The sequence below is a fragment of the Antennarius striatus genome, chromosome 7, assembly GCF_040054535.1.
Source record: "Antennarius striatus isolate MH-2024 chromosome 7, ASM4005453v1, whole genome shotgun sequence".
Taxonomy (NCBI): Eukaryota; Metazoa; Chordata; class Actinopteri; order Lophiiformes; family Antennariidae; genus Antennarius; species Antennarius striatus.
Window position 1 is genome coordinate 23,869,977 of NC_090782.1, and position 21,851 is coordinate 23,891,827.

Here is a 21,851-nt window from a genome sequence, read left to right on the forward strand (position 1 = left end):
ACACAGGAAGCCCGAGAACGTCGTCGCCATTCCATTTTAGCCCCAAACGATTGTAACTGGAGGGTTAAAAACTTGGGTCGTGGTGTTCTTCAGGTGCATTGCGTCGCCAACACCCAAACATAGTACATTTTCACCAAACATCAAAGAAACACAATCCTTTTATCTTTTCAAAGATTTGGACTTTTTTGATGTTCTACCTCTTTCAAGATTAAAGCACAAAAACAGCCCTGGAGACTATATTTAACCAACCGAGGTCCATCTTTTTGGTACCAAGAGTAGAAAACCTTGCAAACAGACCAAACGAGAACAATATATCGGAGCAGATGGAAAATCAACAAGAGACAAGCAATGTGGCAGAGGGCGCTTCTGCCTCCACCTTTGAAGAGATTCGCGTGAGTCCTTTGGTAGAGATTGTGGAGGAACCGATAGACATGGAAGGCGCCGTGGCGGTCGTAGAGGTGCAGGAACAAGTCGAGGGCATTCAGGAAACCCTCACCCAAGTCATGGAGGAGAGAGACGTCGAACCAGAACTGAAGGAAATCATTATGTCTTCGGTGGAACAGATTGTTGAGGGCATGTCCACTCTGGTTGTTCAGTGTGAGAAGAAAGACATGCTGGAGGACGAGCTGAAGGAACAACTGAAGGTGGCTGGTGAGTTCATCAACACCATTCACGAGGCAGGTGTTCGCAAGCAACACGAGCTCGAGAGGAACCTGGAGGCTGTGACGGAAGCCTTTGAAAAGGTGGAAGAAGAAAATATACAGCTGAAGACCGAAGTGGAGACCCTTCAGGAGGAAATCCAGAAACAAGCAGATGACACTGCTTAACCAGCAGAATAAGAGCAACTGCAAGAAACTGAATTCTATTCAGGACGTCCCTCTAGATATCCACCCCAGATGAGTCGCCGGCTCATCCCGAGGCCCACAATTAGGATCCGACTCCAAAATGATATAGTTTAGGTTGGGGTTAGTTCAGTGGTTGGTTTTCTCCGGGCGCTCCGGTTCGCCAACACATTCTCACAAAAAAACAAAAACAAAAAAACAATAAAAATCACTCATGCATCCTCCTCAGATGAGTTGCCAGCTCATTGCGAGGTCTACAATTAGGATCTAGCTCCAAGAAGATATAGTTCAGTTCAGGGATGGTTCCGTGGTTTTCTCCGGGTACTCCGGTTCACCAAGACACAGTCCAAAAAAAACCCCAAACGACAAAAAAACAAACAAGAAAACCCCAGATCCATCTAGACGAGTCGGCAGCTCATCGAGGGGGCCTGTAAATCACATCTACGTCCAGAATATTTCCTTTAATGTAAGCTTAGTGGTCGGTTTTCTCCGGGTACTCCGGTTCACCAGCATTTTTGTGAAAAACCCCCACAAAGACGTGAGATTACTCACAGGCAGCTTGAAACGCGGCGAGGAAGAGGAGGAAGACCATCCTCTTCACTGTGAAAAGTTCCCGTCGTGTCGATTCAGGAACACCAAATCTTTCTCATTAAAATAAACATTTTTAAAACGCATCTACAATGTCGCCTCATGATTGTTCTGAAACACCCCGGGTCTTTGGTTCCGGTTTGACGACAGGAACCAATCGAACCATTACACTCACGCACATACGCCTTGGGATCTTTTATTTAACACTATTTTATTTCTATTCATGTCATGACGTTCTTCCTAAAAACAGGTGGAGCAGAAGGAGGGCGTTGGTCGTTTTCCATGATGCGGCTCCTGATTGGAGGAGGCGGGGTTTCGTTCAGTGATGGAACTAAAACAAATTGCTTTCAGTCCTTTCTGAGTCGTACAAACATCCAGACGAGTCGGTCAGCACATGAACCTGTCGCACCTGAAACAAGAGCACATCGAGACCAATCAGGAACCACCAGGAAGGGAGTCTTCAGTGGGGGGTGGGGCATATGAGGAGCTCCGCCTCCTGGCTCTACTTGGAGGGCTAGCGTAAATGACAACAGTAGGTCAAATCAGATCAGGAAGGATCTTTCCTGGTACGGCGTTAGGGTCACGTCTAAGGACCCCGACTGGGATTTGATCCTTTAGTCCTCTGTGACAACTCGTGTGTGTATGTAATATACACATATACATACAGACATAAACACACACATACCATACTTCATGACTGGAAATGTTAAAAAAAATTACAACAGAAATAAAGTTTGTTCTCCAAAAACAAACCAAGACTAAATTTTTGAATCTGAAACTTTCCATGAGTGCCCTATGAAGAGTTAGCGCTATTTCTATGCTTAGAAGTTATCTAGCCCCGCCTCCCCGTGATTGGAAGCCTCTAGCCCCGCCTCCTGGCACCGACCCACACTCACCGGTTCCTCCGTCTGAGTGTCATGGCTGCTCCTCGTTCCCGGCGCTGGGCGTCCTGTTGCGGATTTGGCTCCTCAGCTGTTCAATGAGTTCCGGGTTCTGCTGTTGCATCTGCTGAGCGAACTGCTGACCTCTGCAAAATCCAAACAGGCCACGCCCCCCAGACCCGACACCAGAACTGTCAGCGAGGGGCTGACAGAGACCACATCCCCGTAGAAACACCCGTGAGAATACTCACGCCTGGATCAGTCCCGACAAATCTCCGGTGCCGGCGGCTCCGGGGGCCGCGGCGGTCCGCCCTCCCTCCCCGACTCCTCCTCCCGATCCTCCCCCTCCCACCCCGCCATACGCTCCTGACATCATCCCCGACATCCTGGGAGAGAGGAGGCGTCAGAGAAGAGACAGAAAAACCACAAAACCATCACACCAGACCGGACTGGGTCGACTCACATTTGCTGCACCTGAGGGTTGTTCATCAACGACGACGCCTGCAGAGACAAAACACCCGGTCAGAGGTCAAGAGGTGGATGCGCTTTGGTTCTACAGCCCTGAATAAAGGAGGTGTCAGGACTGGAACCGATCCTGATGAGCTATCAGGTCTCACCATGTTCATGAAGCCGGGGTTACTGAGCAAACCGGCCAGATCGACTCCGCCCATCCCTGCCGTCTGACACAGAGAGAGAGATAAGGGCCCATCCCACTACTGGTCACAAACCCCCGCCTCCCAGTCTACTGGTCTCTACTGGTCTCTACTGGTCTTACTGGACTAGACGTCTCCATCTTCTCCTCGGCGATCTTCAGGTTGATCTTGTAGCTGTCGTTGTCGGGGTCCAGCTCCAGGGCCTTCTTGTAGTAGCCCACGGCTTCTGTGTGTTTGTTGAGGCTGGCCAGTGCCAAACTAGAAAACAAACGCACCCAGGCGTCAGCGCCTGGGTCAGCTGCTCCCACAACACCCCCCCCCACCCCCTCAGTGGCCCCCGTACCCCATCCGCCCGTAGGCTTTGCTGTAGTTGGGGTCGATGCCGATGGCCTGTTCGCAGTCCTGCACCGCCCCGGCGTAGTTCCCCAGCTTACTGTAGGCTGCAGCCCTGCACAAACACACACACACACACACAAAATACACACAGTAGAACTCAGAGCAGTCGAGGAAACAGTCAGAACAACCTGAGGGGGGCGGGGCCCCAACACACCTGTTACAGTAGTAGACGGCATTGTCGGGGTTGATGGCGATGGCCTTGGAGTAAAACTCGACAGCGGCTGAGAAGTTCTCTACTTTCATTTGGTCGTTTCCTGCAGTCCAGACAGAACCGGTCACATGACTGATGCTGAAGACCCCCCCCCCCCGAAAAAAAATGATGAGATGAACTGACCTTCAGTTTTGAGCGTCTCGGCTTCGACTCTCTGCTCCTCGGAGACAAAGTCCTGACTGGCGTTGTTGTTGACCTGAGACTCGGGAGGATGCTAACACACAAACACACAACAGAGTGGCTAACGGCTGCTAGCGTCACAACGGCTATCAGTAACGGCTTCATCCGTCACTCGGACTCTACCTTCGCTGTGGCTGAGGCGAAGATCTCCGGTAGCGTCATGGTGACAGCGAGACTCTTGTCGTCGGTGGAAACTTCAAACGCCGTCTCCAAACACTGAACAGCAACTGCAGACCGAGACGCTAACGTTAGCGACGATGAAACGGTGAGCTGAAGCGAAATCTACATACGTCAGACATTGTTCTACGTAGATGTGCAATTATCTACCTAGAACGATATCTAACTGGTATTTGGTATAACAAATACCAGTCAGACACGCTACATAGAACAATATCTTACTGATATTTGCTGGAACAGAACAAGAGCTTAACCTTGTGTACGTCCTTACATAGATGCGTACAATAAGTATCTATCTGCTGTGATCTAAACAGACACACTAAATGGAACGGTGCCATTGTTACTCTGATCAGATCCACGTGTTTGTCTCGCTGTGTTAAAACTTCTGCTGGTGAACCACTGAGATGGACTTGAGATCTGGACCGCTGGTAGAACCCTCACAGGTCCAGATCACAACCACGATGTCCAGGAGGACTCACCTTCCAGACTCTCCTGAGCTCCTGAGCTCAGACCCCCCGACTGGAGCTGATCGTGGAGGAACTGGATGATGGAGAAGGCGAGACGCTTGTGGTCCGTCATGATGCCGGAGGCTCAGACCTCTCTGCGGTCACTGGAGGGGAGAGATCCTGCCAACAGGAGCAACAGGATTGGAGTTAGCAGCCAGCCGCCCCGTTAACATTTGCCAGAAAGTTCCAGCAGCTCACAGCGTGACTGAACTAAAGCTGCTAGTCAACCAGAGCCGTGGTGAGTTACTGGTGATAGCTAACACCAGTTAGCATAGATGGTAGCATCACCACACAGCGGATGCTAACCAGGAATTAGCCTGATGACGTGTTCCTGTCACGATTTAAATAGTTCATCTCAATGTTTCACGTCACATACAAGCAGTCATTTTGTACAGTTTGATTAAAAAATGTTTTTCCGTGACGTCTTCTCCAAACCACAACGGCATGATGCTAACACTAGCCGCTAGCTAGCCGTTCATATCCGGTGTTACCGAGGCGGAAACCTTCGTATCAATGGAGCGACAATCTAAAAAAACGTCTTTTCCTACCAGTCGTCTGGATGTCAGCCGTCGATTCGCCCAAGAAACGATTATCTAACGTTCTGTTAGCTCCGCTCCCGCGATCAGACGTAACCGTCACTCGGTTCCAGTAACTATCTCGTCGCAGTAGTGTGACGTCATACGCAAGCGCCGCAGTTCCTACAGCTTTGCATACATCCTGTCAACGGCCTCTGATTGGCTGCCACTTCCCCTGCCTTCTCTGATTGGGTTGGCAACCGAGTGTGACGTTACGGATGAAGGTTTGAGCCAATTAGGGACAGAAGGGGGCGGGCTTTACCTTTGTTGTATTTAGAGAGAAATCCCTGAGGCGTGATTTTGGTTGATGAAGGACTCTGAACTTTTAGTAAAAGCTGCTTTCTACCGGAAATGTAGAAAATTCACCTTCAGAGTAAATGTATTCAGTCTTCATATCTTCAGTTCATTGATGGTTTTTTTTTACATTAAGTGTCTTTAGAAACTAAATGAATACGCAGAGTACACATGAGTACACACTGCAAACAAAAATTAAATTACACGGGAAAATGTCCCACAGACGTCATATTTCAGTAAATTATTTCATGAAAACTGATCCAAATGTTAAATGTAAAAAATACCAAAAAACTTTTGCAATATCTTGTTGTTTAAAACTACCAAAGAAAATAATTACTATAGGTTTCTTTATTGCTAAAATTTTAAAAGGTGTCAAATAAATGCGGAATATATTCAGTGGACATATGTTAATATTAATAAACAATCAGATTAGATAATACAATTATTATTAAATTATCCGTACAGTGATGGAGGACAGATTAATAGTGATTAAATCCAGTTACGTCGCTGGATTTTTTATACATTACATTTATATGTAATACATTTATATATTCTTTATATTTTTTTTATTCACTGATCATGAATACTACGTATTGTTATTTTTAACTAGGTTCTAGTAAATAATGATTTAAAAGTAGTGATCGGTTTTCTTTATTTTGTTCCCTTTAAATCGTTCAGGCGTTATTTTATTTTGAAAGGCATAACCGGAAATTGATTTTTTCCCCCTCTCGTATCTTTCCGATCCGGTTCCGTAGCCTGTCATTTAATCGCCCTGATCTAACGGACAATAACTGCGCTATGGGGCCGACAGGTGAGTGACGGCTCACCTGACAACCGTTACCGCTGAACGTTCTCTCTCCCGACCCGCCGCGACCGTTTAGCATCAGTTAGCCTCCGCTTCCAGTGACACTGTTAGCTCTTTGCTAGCTCATGCTAAGCTGCTGTCGGGAGACAATTTCAAAATCACTTCAAAATTATTTGAATTATGTGTAAAAAGATGATCATGTTCTTCTGCGCGCGTTTAAAAGATTTTTATTGATATATTTACGCATTTATATCGCTGCTGGGTGTTCGCAATTCTTAGTCTGTCTAATTAATCGTGCTGCTAACTTGAGCTAGCTGTGATAAAAATGATGGGGACACTCATCGGATTGTAGATAGATTCCTTATGACGTCACACACCTGTTTCGACTCGATTCAGTCATTGAAGGACCGTTGTGGTTCAGCTCGTTAATAATGACGTAAATCTGTTCACGTGACTTTGGTTCGGACCCGGCTCGGTGCTGAATCAGCAGAACCAGGTGTATGCGCGCGTGTAAAGGTGTGAAAACTGTAATCACGTGTTTAATTTTTTAGTGATTTATATAAAATTATGATTTATATTAAAAAAAAGAGCGTTGGCGGTTGGTTGGAGTCCTGTCCAGTCTGTTTCTCTGCGTTTGACCCGTTGAGCCAATCAGAGTTCAGCATCGTCCAGGTCGCAGGTGCTGGGGTTCGAACCAGCGACCGTTCAGGATGTCCCGGTCTACCCACTACCCTCACCTCCACCTTCTCGCTGCTTCTTGTCCTCTCAGGTGAGGTGGTGTTTGGCAGCCCGGTTCCGGTCCGCTCCGACAACCAGTTGCGGTGGGACCTGACCCCGGAGCAGATCCGCCAGGCCTCCGATGAGCTCATCACCAGAACCAAGAAGGTTTACGACCAGGTCGGAGCCCTGGACGTGGACGGCGTGACCTTTGAGAACACGCTGAAGGCTCTGGCGGACGTGGAGGTGGAGTACACAGGTGAGCCCGTCCGCCGAACCCTGATCCGCTCTGATCACCAGACAGAAGGTAAAGGCAGGTGGAGGTGCTCGGGTGATGCGTCGCTGCCCTCTAGTGGTTGGTATTAATACTTTTTAGATTTGGTCCAGTACCAGTTCTGGTGTCATTACAAACCTTTTTTATTTTTATATAACCAATATAGACTTTGTGTCACCTGGGGTCACCTGAACCGGGTCACCTGAACCGAGTCAGGGGTGTGAACACATTCTGGCTCCAGATGTTTCTGGAGTTCAAACACGACTCCGTCCTGACAGGTCCAGTCAGGTCTGGTTGTCCATTGTGAGCCCCGGCTGTACCGCTGAGTCAGCGCAATCGATGCACGATTTAGCGACTCAGCAGTTTGTGTCAAAAAGCAGCTGAACCAGCTGCTGCTTCAATAGAGGAGGACGCGGCGCCGGCCGGGTTCCATCTGAAACAGATCATCACTTTTTTTCTGACTGCTGGTTGAAAACAAACTCATCCTGGGTTTTATTTAACGACACCCCTAAAAATAAAGCTCCTCCCATTTTGTGTCAAACCTGTCTATCTGATCCCGCCCCTCTAACATCTAACCACGCCCTCCCGTGTCTCAGTCCAGAGGAACATGCTGGACTTCCCGCAGCACGTGTCTCCTTGTAAGGACGTCCGTACGGCGAGCACAGACGCCGACAAGCTCCTGTCGGAGTTCGACGTGGAGATGAGCATGAGGCAGGATGTCTACCAGAGGATCGTAGCCGTGGAGGTGAGGCTACCGTCCTCCAATCAGCAGTTTGTTTGACCGATGACCCCGCCCCCAGATGCTCCTAGAACCTCCTGTTTTTGCCGTTGCAGGAGAAGATCGACGCCAGCAGCCTGACTGCGGAGTCCAGGCGTTACATGGAGCGACTGATCAAACTTGGCAAGAGGAACGGCCTCCACCTGCCCCAGGAGACGCAAGAGGTGCCCCCCCCTCTTTCCTTACTTCCTGGATTCTGATTGGTTCTGTCTGGTGGCTTCAGATCGTTTGAAATATTTTGCTGCGACAGGAAATCAAAGGCATCAAGAAGAAGCTGAGCACCTTGTGCATCGACTTCAACAAGAACCTGAATGAAGACACCACCAGTCTGTCCTTCAGCAGAGAGGAGCTGGGCGGTCTCCCCGAGGTCTTCCTCAGCACCCTGGAGCAGGACGGAGACAAGCTTAAGGTCAGCCTCAAGTACCCCCACTACTTCCCCACCATGAAGAAATGCTTCGTCCCAGAAACCCGGCAGAGGCTGGAGGAGGCCTTCAACTCCCGCTGCCAGAAGGTGAGATGGACGCGTTTATCTGAGATGGTCTCAAGTCTTTTAAAATGTCTAAGCTTCTCCTCTTCCTGCGTTCCCAGGAGAACGCCACCATCCTGAAGGAGCTGGTGGAGCTTCGGGCTAAGAAAAGTAACCTACTTGGCTTCCCCACCCACGCCGACTTTGTCCTGGAGATGAACATGGCCAAATCTGGAAAGAAGGTCTCCAACTTCCTAGGTGAGTGGAGAACATGGTGTGACGGACGCTAGGACCCGATTCCTACCTAGAGGAGACTCTAACTTCTTGTTCTGTGGTGTTTCAGAGGAGCTGTCCCGTAAGCTGAAGCCTCTGGGCGATGAGGAGCACCTCTTCATCCTGGGCCTGAAGGAGAAGGAGTGTCAGAAGAGGAACCTTCCCTTCAACGGGGAGCTGTATGCCTGGGACACACGCTACTACATGACCCAGGTAACCCCAGGCTCTGGCGTGGTTCTGAAGTGTCGCATCAGGTTTGCCTTTGATTGGCAAAGGTTGTGGTTTGTTCTTCACACCTGGCTCCGCCTCCTCTGTTTGCTCCTCCCAGGTGGAGGAGATCCAGTACGCAGTGGATCAGAACCTGGTGAAGGAATACTTCCCCATGGAGGTGGTCACTCAGGGTTTGTTGGGCATCTACCAGGATCTCCTCGGTCTGTCGTTTGAGCTGGTGGACGGCGCCGCCGTCTGGCACCCAGACGTCACCCTGTACTGCGTGAAAGACCGCCTCAGTGGTCAGGTGGTCGGACAGTTCTACCTGGACCTGTACCCCAGGTGAGGGCCCGGCAGGGCGCCGCTGAGCACCGTCTCTGCTAAAGACGTCGACGTTTGACTCCGACCCGTCTTCACAGGGAGGGGAAGTACGGCCACGCCGCCTGTTTCGGGCTGCAGCCCGGCTGCCTGCTGCCCGACGGCAGCCGTCAGATGTCGGTGGCCGCCATGGTGGCCAACTTCACCAAGCCCACGGCCGACGCCCCGTCGCTCCTGCAGCACGACGAGGTCGAGACGTACTTCCACGAGTTCGGCCACGTCATGCACCAACTGTGTGCTCAGGTCAGTAGGTGCATGTAGCATGACTGTAGCATTAGCATCAGTGTAATGCAGCACTAGCGTAGGTGTGATGTAACACAAGCATCAATGTAATGTAGCACTAGCCTAGCACTCCTCCTGAGTGAGATCATTCATGCTGTCATCGACCCCCCCCCCCCCAGCGGGCTGATAACAGACCAATGAACTGTGTCCCTCACGTGACTCAGCACGCCGTGTCATTGCAGGCGGACTACGCCATGTTCAGCGGGACGCACGTGGAGCGGGACTTCGTGGAGGCGCCGTCTCAGATGCTGGAGAACTGGGTGTGGGAGAGGGAGCCCCTCCTGAGGATGTCCCGCCACTTCAAGACCGGCAAGCCCCTCCCCAACGAGCTGCTGGATAAGATCCTCAAGTCCCGTCTCGCCAACACCGGTGGGTACCGGACAGGACGCCGTCCCGTTGCGCTGTTACCGTGGTAACCGCTGCCTTCTTCCACAGGGCTGTACAACCTGAGGCAGATCGTTCTGGCTAAGATGGACCAGGCTCTGCACACCAGGCAGGGACTGGACCCGGCAGAGGAGTACGCCCGTCTATGTCAGGACATCCTGAGGATCCCGGCGTCACCAGGTCACATGACCTAACCCTAACCCTACCTCCATTCATCACGACCTCTTTAACCTTCATCCTTTTCCGTCCTGCTGTCTAGGAACCAACATGCCGGCGACCTTCGGGCACCTGGCGGGCGGCTACGACGCCCAGTACTACGGCTACCTGTGGAGTGAGGTGTTCTCCATGGACATGTTCTTCGCCCGCTTCAAACAGGAGGGCATCATGAACCCCAAGGTGAGGAGTCGGGTCACACCTGGTCACACCTGGTCTGTTGTTGTTTTTACCGGGGACTCTTTGATCTTTGAATCTATATTTGAGTACAGCATTTTCTACACTATAAGGCGCACCGTCAGATTTTGAGAATTAAAGGCTTTTAGGTTCGCCTTATGGTGTGGAAAATATTCTAAATATTCGAGGTTAACGTCGCTGTTTAGCCTAGCTTAACTCAAAGGCTAGCAGCAAAGGGAAACAGTCCACATACCTTTCATTCTGTTTTGCTGACTGAATTGCTCTCTCCTGATTGGTCCTCCAGGTGGGTCTGGACTACAGGAAGTTCATCCTGCGTCCCGGCGGCTCTGAGGACGCCTCTGAGATGTTGAGGAAGTTCCTCGGGCGAGAACCCAAACAGGAAGCCTTCTTATTGAGCAAAGGACTGACGGTGGAGCAGGACGCCGGCACGCCGTGTCCCTGCTGACCAATCAGAGCTGCCGACCCCGCCCCCCCAGCGGTACCTATCGGGTTCGAAGAGGAAAAAAAGGACTGTTTTATTAGAAAAAAAAAAGTTTCACATGGGTAGAAATAAAAGGTGAATAAAAATGAATTTAAGCAACTTCCTGCGTCTGAATGTTCCGCTGAATCAGCAGGTCATCGAACCCGCACTGAACAGGAAGTTGTCATAAACAAACAAAAATGTATTTAAGGTGGTCGTCACGTGACTTCCTGATAGTAAAAACAGTGGACACAGGAAGTGACATCAGTCACTGCTGCAGTGTGAGTCATGAACAGCAGGTGGCGGCGACGGCCGATGGAACTCCACGTTTTCTACTCATCCCGGTCGCTTAATTTTGTTTTTCGTTGTCTAGAATAAGGAAGTAGCACCAAAACAAACGTCATCGGGTGCATTTCATTCGTACCAATGGGAAAACGAAGGAGGCGGAGCTAATCATCCTCTGTCCATGGGGAGACACAGGGAAACAATTTAAAAAAACAACAGCCTGCGGGTGAAATCGAAGAACAAACAGTTCGATGGGCAGGAAAACATCATCATCCGACGTCCCCCACCGGGACTTCCTGTCGGATGATGACATGCAACACAAACAGGAAGAAGTGAACATCAGAGCCACATCTAGACGCGTTCTGGTCGGTTCTGCGGAACCATTCGGGTCAGGATGGGTGCGTTAGATTCATCCTACCTGATGGAACACTTTCCACAACCCTGGCTGGAGGACAGGGTTGTAACTGTTGTACTTCATCTAGCTCCTCCTCGTCATCCTCGTCTGCATCTTCTCTGTAATTAGCGGTGAGCTGCAGCTGTGAGGCCCGGCCCCCAGGGGGCCCCGACTCCCCCCGGCCCCACTTAGTAACACTCAGGTGAGATCAACAGGAGCCAGGGAGTCCAGCTGATACAATGTGAGTCTTTCCAGGCGCCCACCCCCACCCCTCCCCCAGAACAGAACCCACGGAACCAGGACGGAGTTCTCCGAGGTTCTTTCAGATTCACCCTCACCTAGCCTAGTCTATATGGCTAGCCGCTAACAGTTACAGTTAGCTGGGCGGGTTAGTTTAAGCAATTAATTCAGAACTAGTGTATTAAAACCACTAAAGGAGTTAGCTTAGCATATAGCGGTTCAGTGAAGCAGCATGGTTTAGGATTGCTAAACATGCATTAGCATAGTTAGCTTCAGAAGGGTTTCATTTAGTGGAATAAGGTTAGCTAGATTAGCACAAATAGATCAGACCACATTGGGTTTATACTGGTCCAATTCTTCTAGAGACCTTTCAACCAGACCCAGATTTAACCAGATCCTCAGTGATCCAGGACCTCTTCTGTCCTGCTGTTGAACGTGTTCTGCTAAACGAGTCCAGAACTTGATTGATGGTTCTGGAATCGATGACAGAACCTCAGCAGAACCCTGGCAGAAGAGTGTTCCACGGTTGTGTTTTGGGCTCCTGGCTGCAGGAGCAGCAGGAGGTCATTGGGGACAGCCGTCGTCCTGGAGGAGACTCTGGAGGACACAAACAGGTGGAGCCGGAGGGAGGGAGGGAGGACCAGACGACCGTGGCGGCTCGAAGACGACGGATCTCAGGTTGTCGAGCGGAGGAAGATGTGGAACAGTCCGGCGGCGCCGGAGGGGGACACGAACCTGCAGGATGTCCTGAGAGGACGGACGGTTGGAGTTCAGAAGATGAAGAGCAGCTCCAACATGATCCGAGTCTTCATCAGCTCCACATTCACAGGTCAGAGCTGCTTGTTGTTCTTGAACGTGTCGTCTGCGGTGCTGATGGCGCCGCCGGTAGTCATGACGACGGTTAGACGAGGATGCAACGTCATCCGCGTGTGGCGTCACATCCATCGACAAAGATCGGATCGGCTTCTTCCTCCTTGCAGACAAAACGCTAAATTAATATATATGCTGATGATATGCTAATGACATGCTAATTATAATGGAGCAGATCAGGTATGATGTCATAGGGGTTTGATCAAGTAACGTTCAACAGAGAAAGTTCATTTGACGTCTCTGGATTGGGGTCAGTTTGATCTCGTCTAACATGCATTAGCCCCGCCCCCCCAGCGGCAGTAGGTGTGACCTCACTTTGGGTCACGTTTCAGGAAATTTTTGGGTTCATGTTTCTGCTGCTTTATTCTGAGCGTTTCCATCAAACCAACAACCATCAGATATGAGCAGCGAGAGGAAAGCCTTACTGGAGAAGGCTTACCCAGAAGTCCTTGCTTTCTGCCGCAGTCTGGGGTTCACCTTTGAGGTCAGAGCTCGATCCAGTATCTGATCAAATCATATATCAACTGTGCAAAGACTCGCCGCCATCTGCTCACTGACTACCTCCTGGTAGGTGGTGGACCTGCGTTGGGGGATTCGAGGCGTGTCCTCTGGCGACCACGAGGCTGGTGAGATCTTCCTGCAGGAGATACAGAACTGTAAGAGGATGTCCGCCGGTCCAGTCTTCATCGTGAGTCTTTTAAATTGTTATTCGCCACTTCTAAGGGAGTGGGTGTGGTCAAAGATTCTAACTTCTTGACTTTCTGTTCTGGCTGGTCCCCGAAGGCGCTGCTGGGGAACCGGTACGGCCATCGCGCACTTCCTCGCCTCGTCCCTGGGAAACAGTTCGAAGCTCTTCTGTCCAGACTGTCCAAAAACCCTGAAGGCGTCAAGCAGCTGAACCGGTGGTTTCTAAAGGATAACAATGCTGTCCCGCCCGCCTACGTTCTCCAGCCAATCACGACTCACTTCCCCTACTACAGCGACCTGCGTCTGGAGAGCAAGCCGCGGCGGGACAACAACGTCCTGGCGTGGCGTTTGACCGAGACTCAGCTGCTGCAGTTGCTACGTTCAGCTGCTGCGGATGCCGAGGCGGCCGGTGACATCACAGCCGAACAGAAACACCGCTTCTACGCGTCAGGTTCGGTAGCATCCTGCGTGGTTGCCACGCCTTGTTTTGTACCTTCTGTTAATTCCCGAGAGTGTTCCTGTTTGTGTCCACAGTTACTGAGCAAGAGTTCGAGGAAGGCTTGTGGACGGGGGTCGCCAAGCAATCCGCTCTGCTCTTCGTCCGAGAGATCCCCCGCCAGCGGGTGAGGGACGGTCCCAAACGTCTTGCCAAGTTCATGGACTTGAAGGCTGAAGGTCTACTTGATGCGGAAGCTCAGGGACTCCTGACCGCCCTCAAGGCCCGCCTCTACGAAACCTTGCAGAGTGTCCTCAACCTGCATTGCGTGGAGCTCAGCAAAGGCAGCATCGACCCGAAACGCAAAGACCACGCCCAGTACCTAGACGGAGTCTGCGAACAGTTTGTCTCTCAGATGAAGGCCAGGATCGAAACGATTGCAGATTCCTCGACGGGGGAAAGGCGAAGGAAAGTATGGGGAAGCACTGAGGATGAAAACGAGGACTTGCGTGACCGGGTGGCCGAGGAAGTTTGGCAGCACGTCGTTGCCAGCGCCAAGTTCTGCAGGGGGGTCTATGGCAGGGAGGGGCTTCTGGGTAAGCTGTGCTTTACCATGTGGGAGTCCACCCAAGTGGATCACAGCCCCCTGGTAGTCCACGGGGCAGCTGGGATGGGTAAGACCGCCATACTCTGCAAACTGGCACAGGAAATGCGGAGTATCTTGGAGGCAGGGGCAGTGGTGGTGATCCGGCTGCTTTCTATTCATCATCCGCAAAGACCCGACATCGACCACGTCCTCCGTGACGTCTGTCTTCAGATCTGTCTGGCTTGTGGTCTGGCCCTGCCCTCACCACTGATGGCCAGTAGCCACGTGGAGCTTCTCCGATTCTTCAAGACTGTCCTGGCCGCCATTTCCCAACGGGCGAACACTCTGCTCATCATCCTGGATAATCTGGACCACCTCTCTGACCGACACTCCGCCCACAAACTCCACTGGCTGCCCACCAACATTCCCCCCAATGTCCACCTGGTGGTTTCTATGGATACCAACAGTGAGGTTTTTGCCAACATGCGCCGGAAGTTGTCGTGTTCGGAGAGCTACTTCGAAGTGGGGCGTTTGTCTGGCGATGAAGGGAAGAAGATAGTGGAGGCGGACCTTCGAGGCGCTCTGAGGACGTTGGCGCCTGAGCAGACCGCCGCCGTGCTGCAGCGCTTTGAGGCCACCGGCTGTCCTCTGCACCTGAAGCTGATGCTGTCTGCAGCCAGACGCTGGGCGTCCTTCACGCCAATCGCAGAGGTACAGCTAGGGGCGGATGCACAGGAAGTGATGTCACAGCTCTTCCTGACACTGGAGAAGAAACACGGGAAGGAGCTGGTGTCCTGCGCCTTAGGGTACATCGCCCTGGCCAGGTGAGAGGGGTGGCGCGAACGTTAGTCAGTTTACTTTTCTTAGCAAGGAGACAAATATGTAGCTAGGTTGACACCCCTTTTTGTTGAAAAGTGTCCACACTTTACAGGGAGGGTCTGCTGGAGGCGGAGCTACGTGATGTAATGTCCCTGGATGATGATGTCATCTTTGAGGTGTACAGGTACTCCCTGCCTCCGACCCCTTCCCTGATTCGGCTGCCCCCCTTCCTCTGGGCCCGACTTAGATGGGACCTTGAGGAACACCTGGAGGAGCGCTGGACGGGAGGGGTCACTTACATCACCATCGCCAACTGGTAAAGGGCGGGGCCAATGACCACTCAGGGAAAAGTGCTAAGTATTAAACGTCACGTTTGTGTGTGCAGGCGAATGTTGGAGGCCGCTTCAGCTCATTATCTGACATCAGATAGAAGAGGGCGGAGCCTCAGGAATCTGGCAGAGTACTTCCTGGGTCGGTGGGCGGGGAAACTGAAGCCGTTGGCGCTACCTGGCCTGTCGCTGCTGCTCTCCGACAGAAAGGTGGCGACAACAAGGACCGACGTGAAAGTTTTTATGTTTTCCACAAGAACCCAACCGGGCCTTTCCTCAACACTCACCAAGGTCCTGATTGGCTGTGTGGTGTCTTAGGTTCCGCCCCAGCCATTGTGGTTTGCTCCAGGATTGGCCAACGTCAGGAAGCTTCAGGAACTTCCCTATCACCTGCTACATGCAGGCCTGTGGGATGATCTGCGACAGGAAGTCATCGGTAAGGTTAGCATGTGCATTAGCTTGTTCAAAAGCTCTATCATGTTCATAGTACACAGTATATACAATATAGCACATAGTATATACTGCACTGTATGGAGTACATGAACTATATAGTAAATAGTATATAGAGCATAATACACAGTTTACACTATGTAGTAGACAGTATATACTTAGAGTACATAGTATGAGTATCTAGTACACTGCATATGCTACATAGTACATAGTATGTACAATATCTTACATAGTATACAGAACATAGTGCACAGCATATACTATATAGTATATACTTTATAGTATGTAGTGTATGTATAGTACGCAATTTATACTATACAGAACTAAGTATGTACAGCATTGTACATAGTATATACTACATAGTACACAGTACATACTATATAGAATATAGTGCATAGTATATACTACACAGTACGTATCTCATATATTCATGGTACTGGTGTGTTTTCCAGGCAGTGCTGAGTGGCTGTACTGTAAGAGCAGGGTGTGTGGGGTGTCCAGTGTGATCCAGGATCTGGACCAGTGCTCCCAGTACATGGACTGCACCGAGACCAGACTGGTCCGAGACACTCTAGTCCTGATGAAACCCAGTCTGGACTTCTTGGAGGGTCACATGGGTCAGTGTTCTGTTTAATGATTTAACTTTTCAAACATGAGAGTTTATGGGACCAAATGAAAACCAGCGGTTCTGTCCGGGTTCAGATATGTCCCTGTTCTACACCGAGCTGCTGGCCAGACTCTCCTCTCTGGCCACGCCCTTCCCTTCCCTGATTGGCCAGCTGTGTAGACAATGTGAGGAATGGCTGCTGACCAGCCCCGAGCCCATCCTCATCCCAAAGTGCAGCTTCCTGCAGCAGCCAGGGGGGGCGCTGCAGAGCAGCCTGACTGGACTTCATGGAGGTCAGAACGTGTCCGTGTAGAACCGAATGCTAATTTAACGTCAAAAAAAGTTCAGAGAAATGTTTCTAAAGGCCGTCCCTGGACAGCAGAAGATTTTTATATTTATGTTTGTTACAGAAAACAAAACAGATACAAGTAGGCAAGAGTCACAGTTTTTATGAAGTTCGTTTACTTCGTTATTCTCATTACATATTCTAATAATAAAAAGTTATTACAAAACTCATGTAGCATAATTATGTGTACATTAACAAATGAACAATATCAAAGTCTGTGAGAAACTTTAGTTAGCTAGTTAGTAGAGATGAGCAAATACACCACTATCTGTATCTGTTCAACCAACTAGATTATCTGTATCCGTATCTGTATTCGGAATGGGCGGGGCTTAAACAGGAAGTGGGTGTGGTTCGACCGGAAATGGGTGGGGCTTAAATCATTACATTGTTTTAAGACTAAAATTGATATGATCACAAGTTGCTGTATTTTTGCTTATTTTAAAACTATTTACAAAACAGCCTCAAAATTGAAATTCAAATAAATGTTTTTGTTCACAAAAGTAAGAGAACTATTTACAGAACAAGTTTTTTATGAAATCAGTCAGAACATGAATATTCTTAAGTCTATGAATGAATATTTACTGAAGAGCCTCAGAATTTAGATTCAACGCTTTTTGATCACAATAGTAAAGGAACTATTTAGAACGAGTAAACACAAAGTGCATTAATGAAGTGCATGCGATAAAAAAAGTAATTAACTAGAAAGTATGCATGAACAGGAAATGTCGTACTCAACAAAACTTTGTAAGTTTTTTTTCTTCTTTTTCATTTTAATGTTTTTCTAGTACTTTTTTTTTTCAATTATTTATTTTTAGTACCTAATGCTATTGCCTTTTTTTTTCACATAAAGTTAAACAATATTGATTATGGTGTGTGTGTGTGTGTGTGTGTGTGTGTGTGTGTGTGTGTGTGTGTGTGTGTGTGTGTGTGTGTGTGTGTGCGAAACGAGTATCCGGCTCAACCCTACTAGTTATTTTGTTAGTTAGGTGTGAGGCGTTCAAGTTTAAGTTAGATAGTTAACTAGCTATTTAGTTATGTAGTTCGTTAGTTAATTAGTTATAGTTAGTTAGTTAGTTAGTTAACCATGAGGCGTTCAGGTGTAGTCTGGTTACCTGTCCGTCTCTCTTCAGGCGTGCTGTGTGTGGATGTCAGCAGGAGGGCGGGGCTCCTGCTTGCGGGTTCAGACGATGGCGCGGTGGCGGTGTGGAGCCTTGGCGACCAGCAGCTCGTCCACTTCCTGTTGGGACACACAGGTCGGTGGTCGATCGACCAGTTGTAACAACCGATGTTTGTCATCGTCATCACACTTCGTCACCTGCGATTGCGTAGGCGCCGTCCTGTCCATCAAAGTGATTGATGACTCCGCCCACTGCCTCTCGGCCGCCACTGATTGCTCTTTGAGAATGTGGGACCTGAAGAACGGCCAACAGCTTCAGTGCATCCAGGAGGCGGTGCCTGGTGACCCCGCCCCTCGATCGTTACACCTCCACCTGTCCGAGCAGAGCCGCATGCTCTTCATTTCCACCAGGTCACAGGTACGAGCGCCGGTTCCCGCCGTTAGCTTGGTGTTAGCTTGACTTTAGCTTGGTGTTAGCTTGAGATTAGCTTGAAGTTAGCTTGATGTTAGCATACAGTTCCTAACATGTGTCTCCTGCAGGTGAAGGTGTGGAAGCTGGACGGCGCTGAGCTGGTCAGCGCTGGTTCCGATGGAGGGGGTGTGGTTCTGGGCGTTCTGGGGGAGGCGGTGGTTTCCCTGCTGGATGGGGGGCGGGTCCGGATCCGTCATCCCGCCGGCAGGACGGGAACCGTGGAGGCGCAGCTGGAGGAGAAACATCTGACCGTCGCCAGCTGGGTTTCAGTCCCCAAACACGGGAAGGTGTTTGTGGTTTCTGAGGGCGGGTTCCTCCACCAGGTGGGACCAGAACCAGAACCAGAACCAGAACCAGCGTCACATTCTGGGATTCAAAACCCTCCAGGATCTGTTTTCAAGGACCATTTCTCTGTCCAGGTTTCCAGGACCGGCCGTCACACCGCCGTCCAGTTGGATCTGGTTCCGTCTCTGCTGTCGGTGACCGAAGATGAGAAAATCCTGATCGCAGGTGCGTCAGGTTGAAGGTTCGAATCCCGCCTCACATTGTTTCCTTGAATGTTGTTAACGGCGCCGGTTCCCTCCTCCGGGTCCGGTTCTGTCTGCAGGGTGTGATCGGACCCTGAGCCTCTTTCACGTCGACCCTGTGGACCGGTTCCTGGACCTCCATCACGACGAGACCGTCCTGTCTGTCTGCGTCTCGTCAGACAGCCGGGTGCTCGTCTCCGGAGCGGCTGACCAGCTCATACGGGTAACACACCGCCACAATAAAAGTCCTGCAGCTGCTTCACAATAAAAGTCCTGCAGCTGCTTCACAATTGAAGTTCTATCACTCCGTCACAATAAAAGTTCTGGAGGTGCTTCATAATTAAAGTTCTATCACTCCTTCACAATAAAAGTCCTGCAGCTGCTTCACAATAAAATGTTGCTGCTATAATTTAAGTTTTATTATCAGTGGTTCAGGTGGCGTTCAGGTGCAGCCCTCCTCCTCTTCCTCCTCCTCTTCCTCTTCCTCTTCCTCCTCCTCTTCTTCCTAAGCAGCCGTATCCGTGTGTTCTTGTGATTTTGAATAACCTTTATTAGGTCTGGTCGGTGACGACCGGCGCTCTGCTGGACACTCTGTGTGGTTCCGACGCCGCCGTCACCTCGGTGCTCCTTCACGACGGCCTGCTGATCTCAGCCTCCACGGCCGCCGCCTGGGTCCACCTGTGGAACCTGAAGTACGACGCCCGACACAAATCCACCGCCCACATCCCCACTGGCTCCGCCCACGTCGCCGTCGCCAAGGACGCCGACCGGGTTTTTTACGTCCGGCAGCAGAACCAGACGGAGGTCATCAGCTGGAACAGCCTCACAGGTCAGGGTTTGGTTTGGTCCAGGGGGGGTTTGGTTCTGGGGGTGTTGATCTGGGACAGGAGGGGGGGGCGTCGCCGTGTACCCACCAGCTTCTCCTCCTGCAGGTTCCCTGTCTGAGCGTCTGGAGGCCTCCGCTGAGGTTTGCTGCCTGGAGTTGGCGCAGCACAAACGTCTCCTGCTGTGCGGTCTGACCACCGGTACCGTCCTCATCTACCCGTTAGCCCTCCCCCAGGAGACCCTGTGTATCCCCCCCCCGGAGAGCCTGTCCAGGGTCCTGTGCCTGGCTGTCAGCTCCCAGGAGCGCCACGCGGCGGTGGCCTACGAGGACTCCGTCAGCCTGTTCGAGATCACCACCAGAGACAACTTCCCGCGGGTGGAGGGGCCGCTGAGGACCGTCTCCTTGTCCCTCCTCCACGCGCCGCTGTCCTCCATGGCGCTGCTGCCCGACCGCCGGCTGGCGTACGGGACGAGCTGCGGCGAGGTGAAGCTACACGACTTCCGGAGCGGCGGCGGTGCCGACCTGGAGCCCCACCGTAGCCGGGTGACCTGCGTCAGCGCCAGCAACTGGGGGACCCACGCTCTGGTGGGCTCCGAGGACGCCGTCCAGCGGCTGTGGGCCCTAAAACCGGTGGCGCTGGACCACACCATGGAGTACAAGGTCACCCCCCCCCCACACACACCATGTCAGAACCGGGGGTGGTTCCAGGTCTCTAACAGGGCGTCTCTCTCCGTAGGGGTTTTGTTTCGAGGGCGTTCTCTGCGCCGCCTTCTCCGACAGCGACCACTTCGTCTTCACCGGATCGCAGGACCGAACCGTCAAAGTCTGGGACGTCAAGACGGGTGAGTGACCCCCGGAACCTGAACCCGACCCGGGTTCCTGTCGACACGTGACCCCATCGGTTCTACCCCCCAAACAGGGCAGCTGCTGTTCGTCCAGTACGTCTACTCGCCCGTCGTCAGGATGGTGACCTACAGGAACGGCTTCGTGGCGCTGACCCAGCAGGGCGCCGTCATCAGGGAGGTGTTCCGCTGCCCGGATCGGGTCAGCCCGGACTACAACCCGCTGAGGAACGTCAAGGCGCAGTACCGGGTCACCTCCAGGGAGAGGGGGCAGGACGACCAGCAGGGGGCCGGCTCCGAGCTCCAGGGCTACAACCCGGCCCAGTTCAACCTCAACCTCATCAGCATGCTCCGAACCAAACCCTCCGCCACCTGCCTCATACTGTAGGGCCCCCGGGGCCAGCCCTCCCCATCAACAGGGGCCACAAGGTCACTGATATTTTTCTGAACTACGGTAGTTAGTTTTATATTATCGGTTTATAACGCCAGGAACACTTCTGTGTGGTCGGTTCCGAAGCTTTAGAGCACATGTGTCAAACTCAAGGCCCGGGGGCCAAATGTGGCCCTCCACCTCATTTTATGTGGCCCTTGAGAGCATAAAAAGTCAGAATGTCTAAAAATAGGTCAAAAGTGTAGTTTGACCAGAAACTATATTTCCCATAATTAAACCCATTTTAAAATTTAAAAAAAGTCGTGTGAACAAAGTTAACATCCTAACTTGTGTCTGGTGTTATTTTTCTTGATTGATAGTTTGATCCTTGATTGATGGAGTTCTGTGGGTCTAATAACCAGACAAATTAAAAGGATTTATGTTAGAACAGAGAAACATTTTTCTGTGTAACTGTAATGTTTGTAACTTGAATAAATAATAAATTCAGAATTATTTAACATTAAGGACTAGTTACATTTATTTTACATTGAGTTACATTTATTAGTTACATCTGGCCCTTTGAGGACAGCCGTTACGCTGATGCGGCCCTCGATGAAAAAATTAGTTTGACTCCCCTGCTTTAGAGGCTCCGCCCACGACGCAGAGTGGGCGTGGTTCACCTTCATTATTAAATAATTTGATGTTCCCTGAAACAAACGCGGCTCTGCTTAGAATGAATATTGTTTACGGTGGTAAGCAAATATTTACTTAATGCTAATTTATATTTATTGTTTAAAGCTAATAATTTCTAAAAACTAATTGCTAAAGCTAATGATTTGTTAGCTACTGGTTAAGGCTAACCAGTGGAACCGGTACCTGTGGTGGGTTTAGGTGGTTTTCCTGTGCA

The 21,851-nt window shown here is 50.7% G+C and overlaps 3 protein-coding genes across 3 annotated transcripts; 2 read left to right on the forward strand and 1 right to left on the reverse strand.

Annotated features, from left to right (window-relative positions):
• Window positions 1-1,622: 1,622 nt before the first annotated feature.
• Window positions 1,623-5,132, reverse strand: sgta (small glutamine rich tetratricopeptide repeat co-chaperone alpha). Its single transcript, XM_068319854.1, has 12 exons — window positions 4,983-5,132; window positions 4,408-4,554; window positions 3,875-3,978; window positions 3,695-3,785; window positions 3,515-3,614; window positions 3,308-3,412; window positions 3,087-3,222; window positions 2,929-2,991; window positions 2,775-2,812; window positions 2,563-2,697; window positions 2,327-2,457; window positions 1,623-1,839 (listed from the first exon to the last, which is right to left on the reverse strand). Exons 2-11 carry the CDS (start codon window positions 4,505-4,507, stop codon window positions 2,346-2,348), a joined length of 984 nt encoding a protein of 327 aa, XP_068175955.1. The 5' UTR covers window positions 4,508-4,554; window positions 4,983-5,132; the 3' UTR covers window positions 1,623-1,839; window positions 2,327-2,345.
• Window positions 5,133-6,014: 882 nt separating this feature from the next.
• Window positions 6,015-10,856, forward strand: thop1 (thimet oligopeptidase 1). Its single transcript, XM_068319848.1, has 13 exons — window positions 6,015-6,114; window positions 6,878-7,084; window positions 7,696-7,844; window positions 7,934-8,041; window positions 8,128-8,388; window positions 8,466-8,601; window positions 8,687-8,829; window positions 8,945-9,168; window positions 9,246-9,447; window positions 9,669-9,855; window positions 9,922-10,050; window positions 10,130-10,266; window positions 10,565-10,856. Exons 1-13 carry the CDS (start codon window positions 6,102-6,104, stop codon window positions 10,724-10,726), a joined length of 2,058 nt encoding a protein of 685 aa, XP_068175949.1. The 5' UTR covers window positions 6,015-6,101; the 3' UTR covers window positions 10,727-10,856.
• A 2,074-nt stretch (window positions 10,857-12,930) lies between these two features.
• nwd1 (NACHT and WD repeat domain containing 1) lies at window positions 12,931-20,962 on the forward strand. Its single transcript, XM_068320420.1, has 18 exons — window positions 12,931-13,014; window positions 13,102-13,186; window positions 13,273-13,668; window positions 13,752-15,063; window positions 15,171-15,374; window positions 15,444-15,597; window positions 15,706-15,823; window positions 16,290-16,454; window positions 16,540-16,737; window positions 17,921-18,043; window positions 18,120-18,325; window positions 18,448-18,702; window positions 18,799-18,889; window positions 18,987-19,129; window positions 19,462-19,735; window positions 19,839-20,392; window positions 20,469-20,574; window positions 20,652-20,962. Exons 1-18 carry the CDS (start codon window positions 12,931-12,933, stop codon window positions 20,960-20,962), a joined length of 4,779 nt encoding a protein of 1,592 aa, XP_068176521.1.
• Window positions 20,963-21,851: the final 889 nt, after the last annotated feature.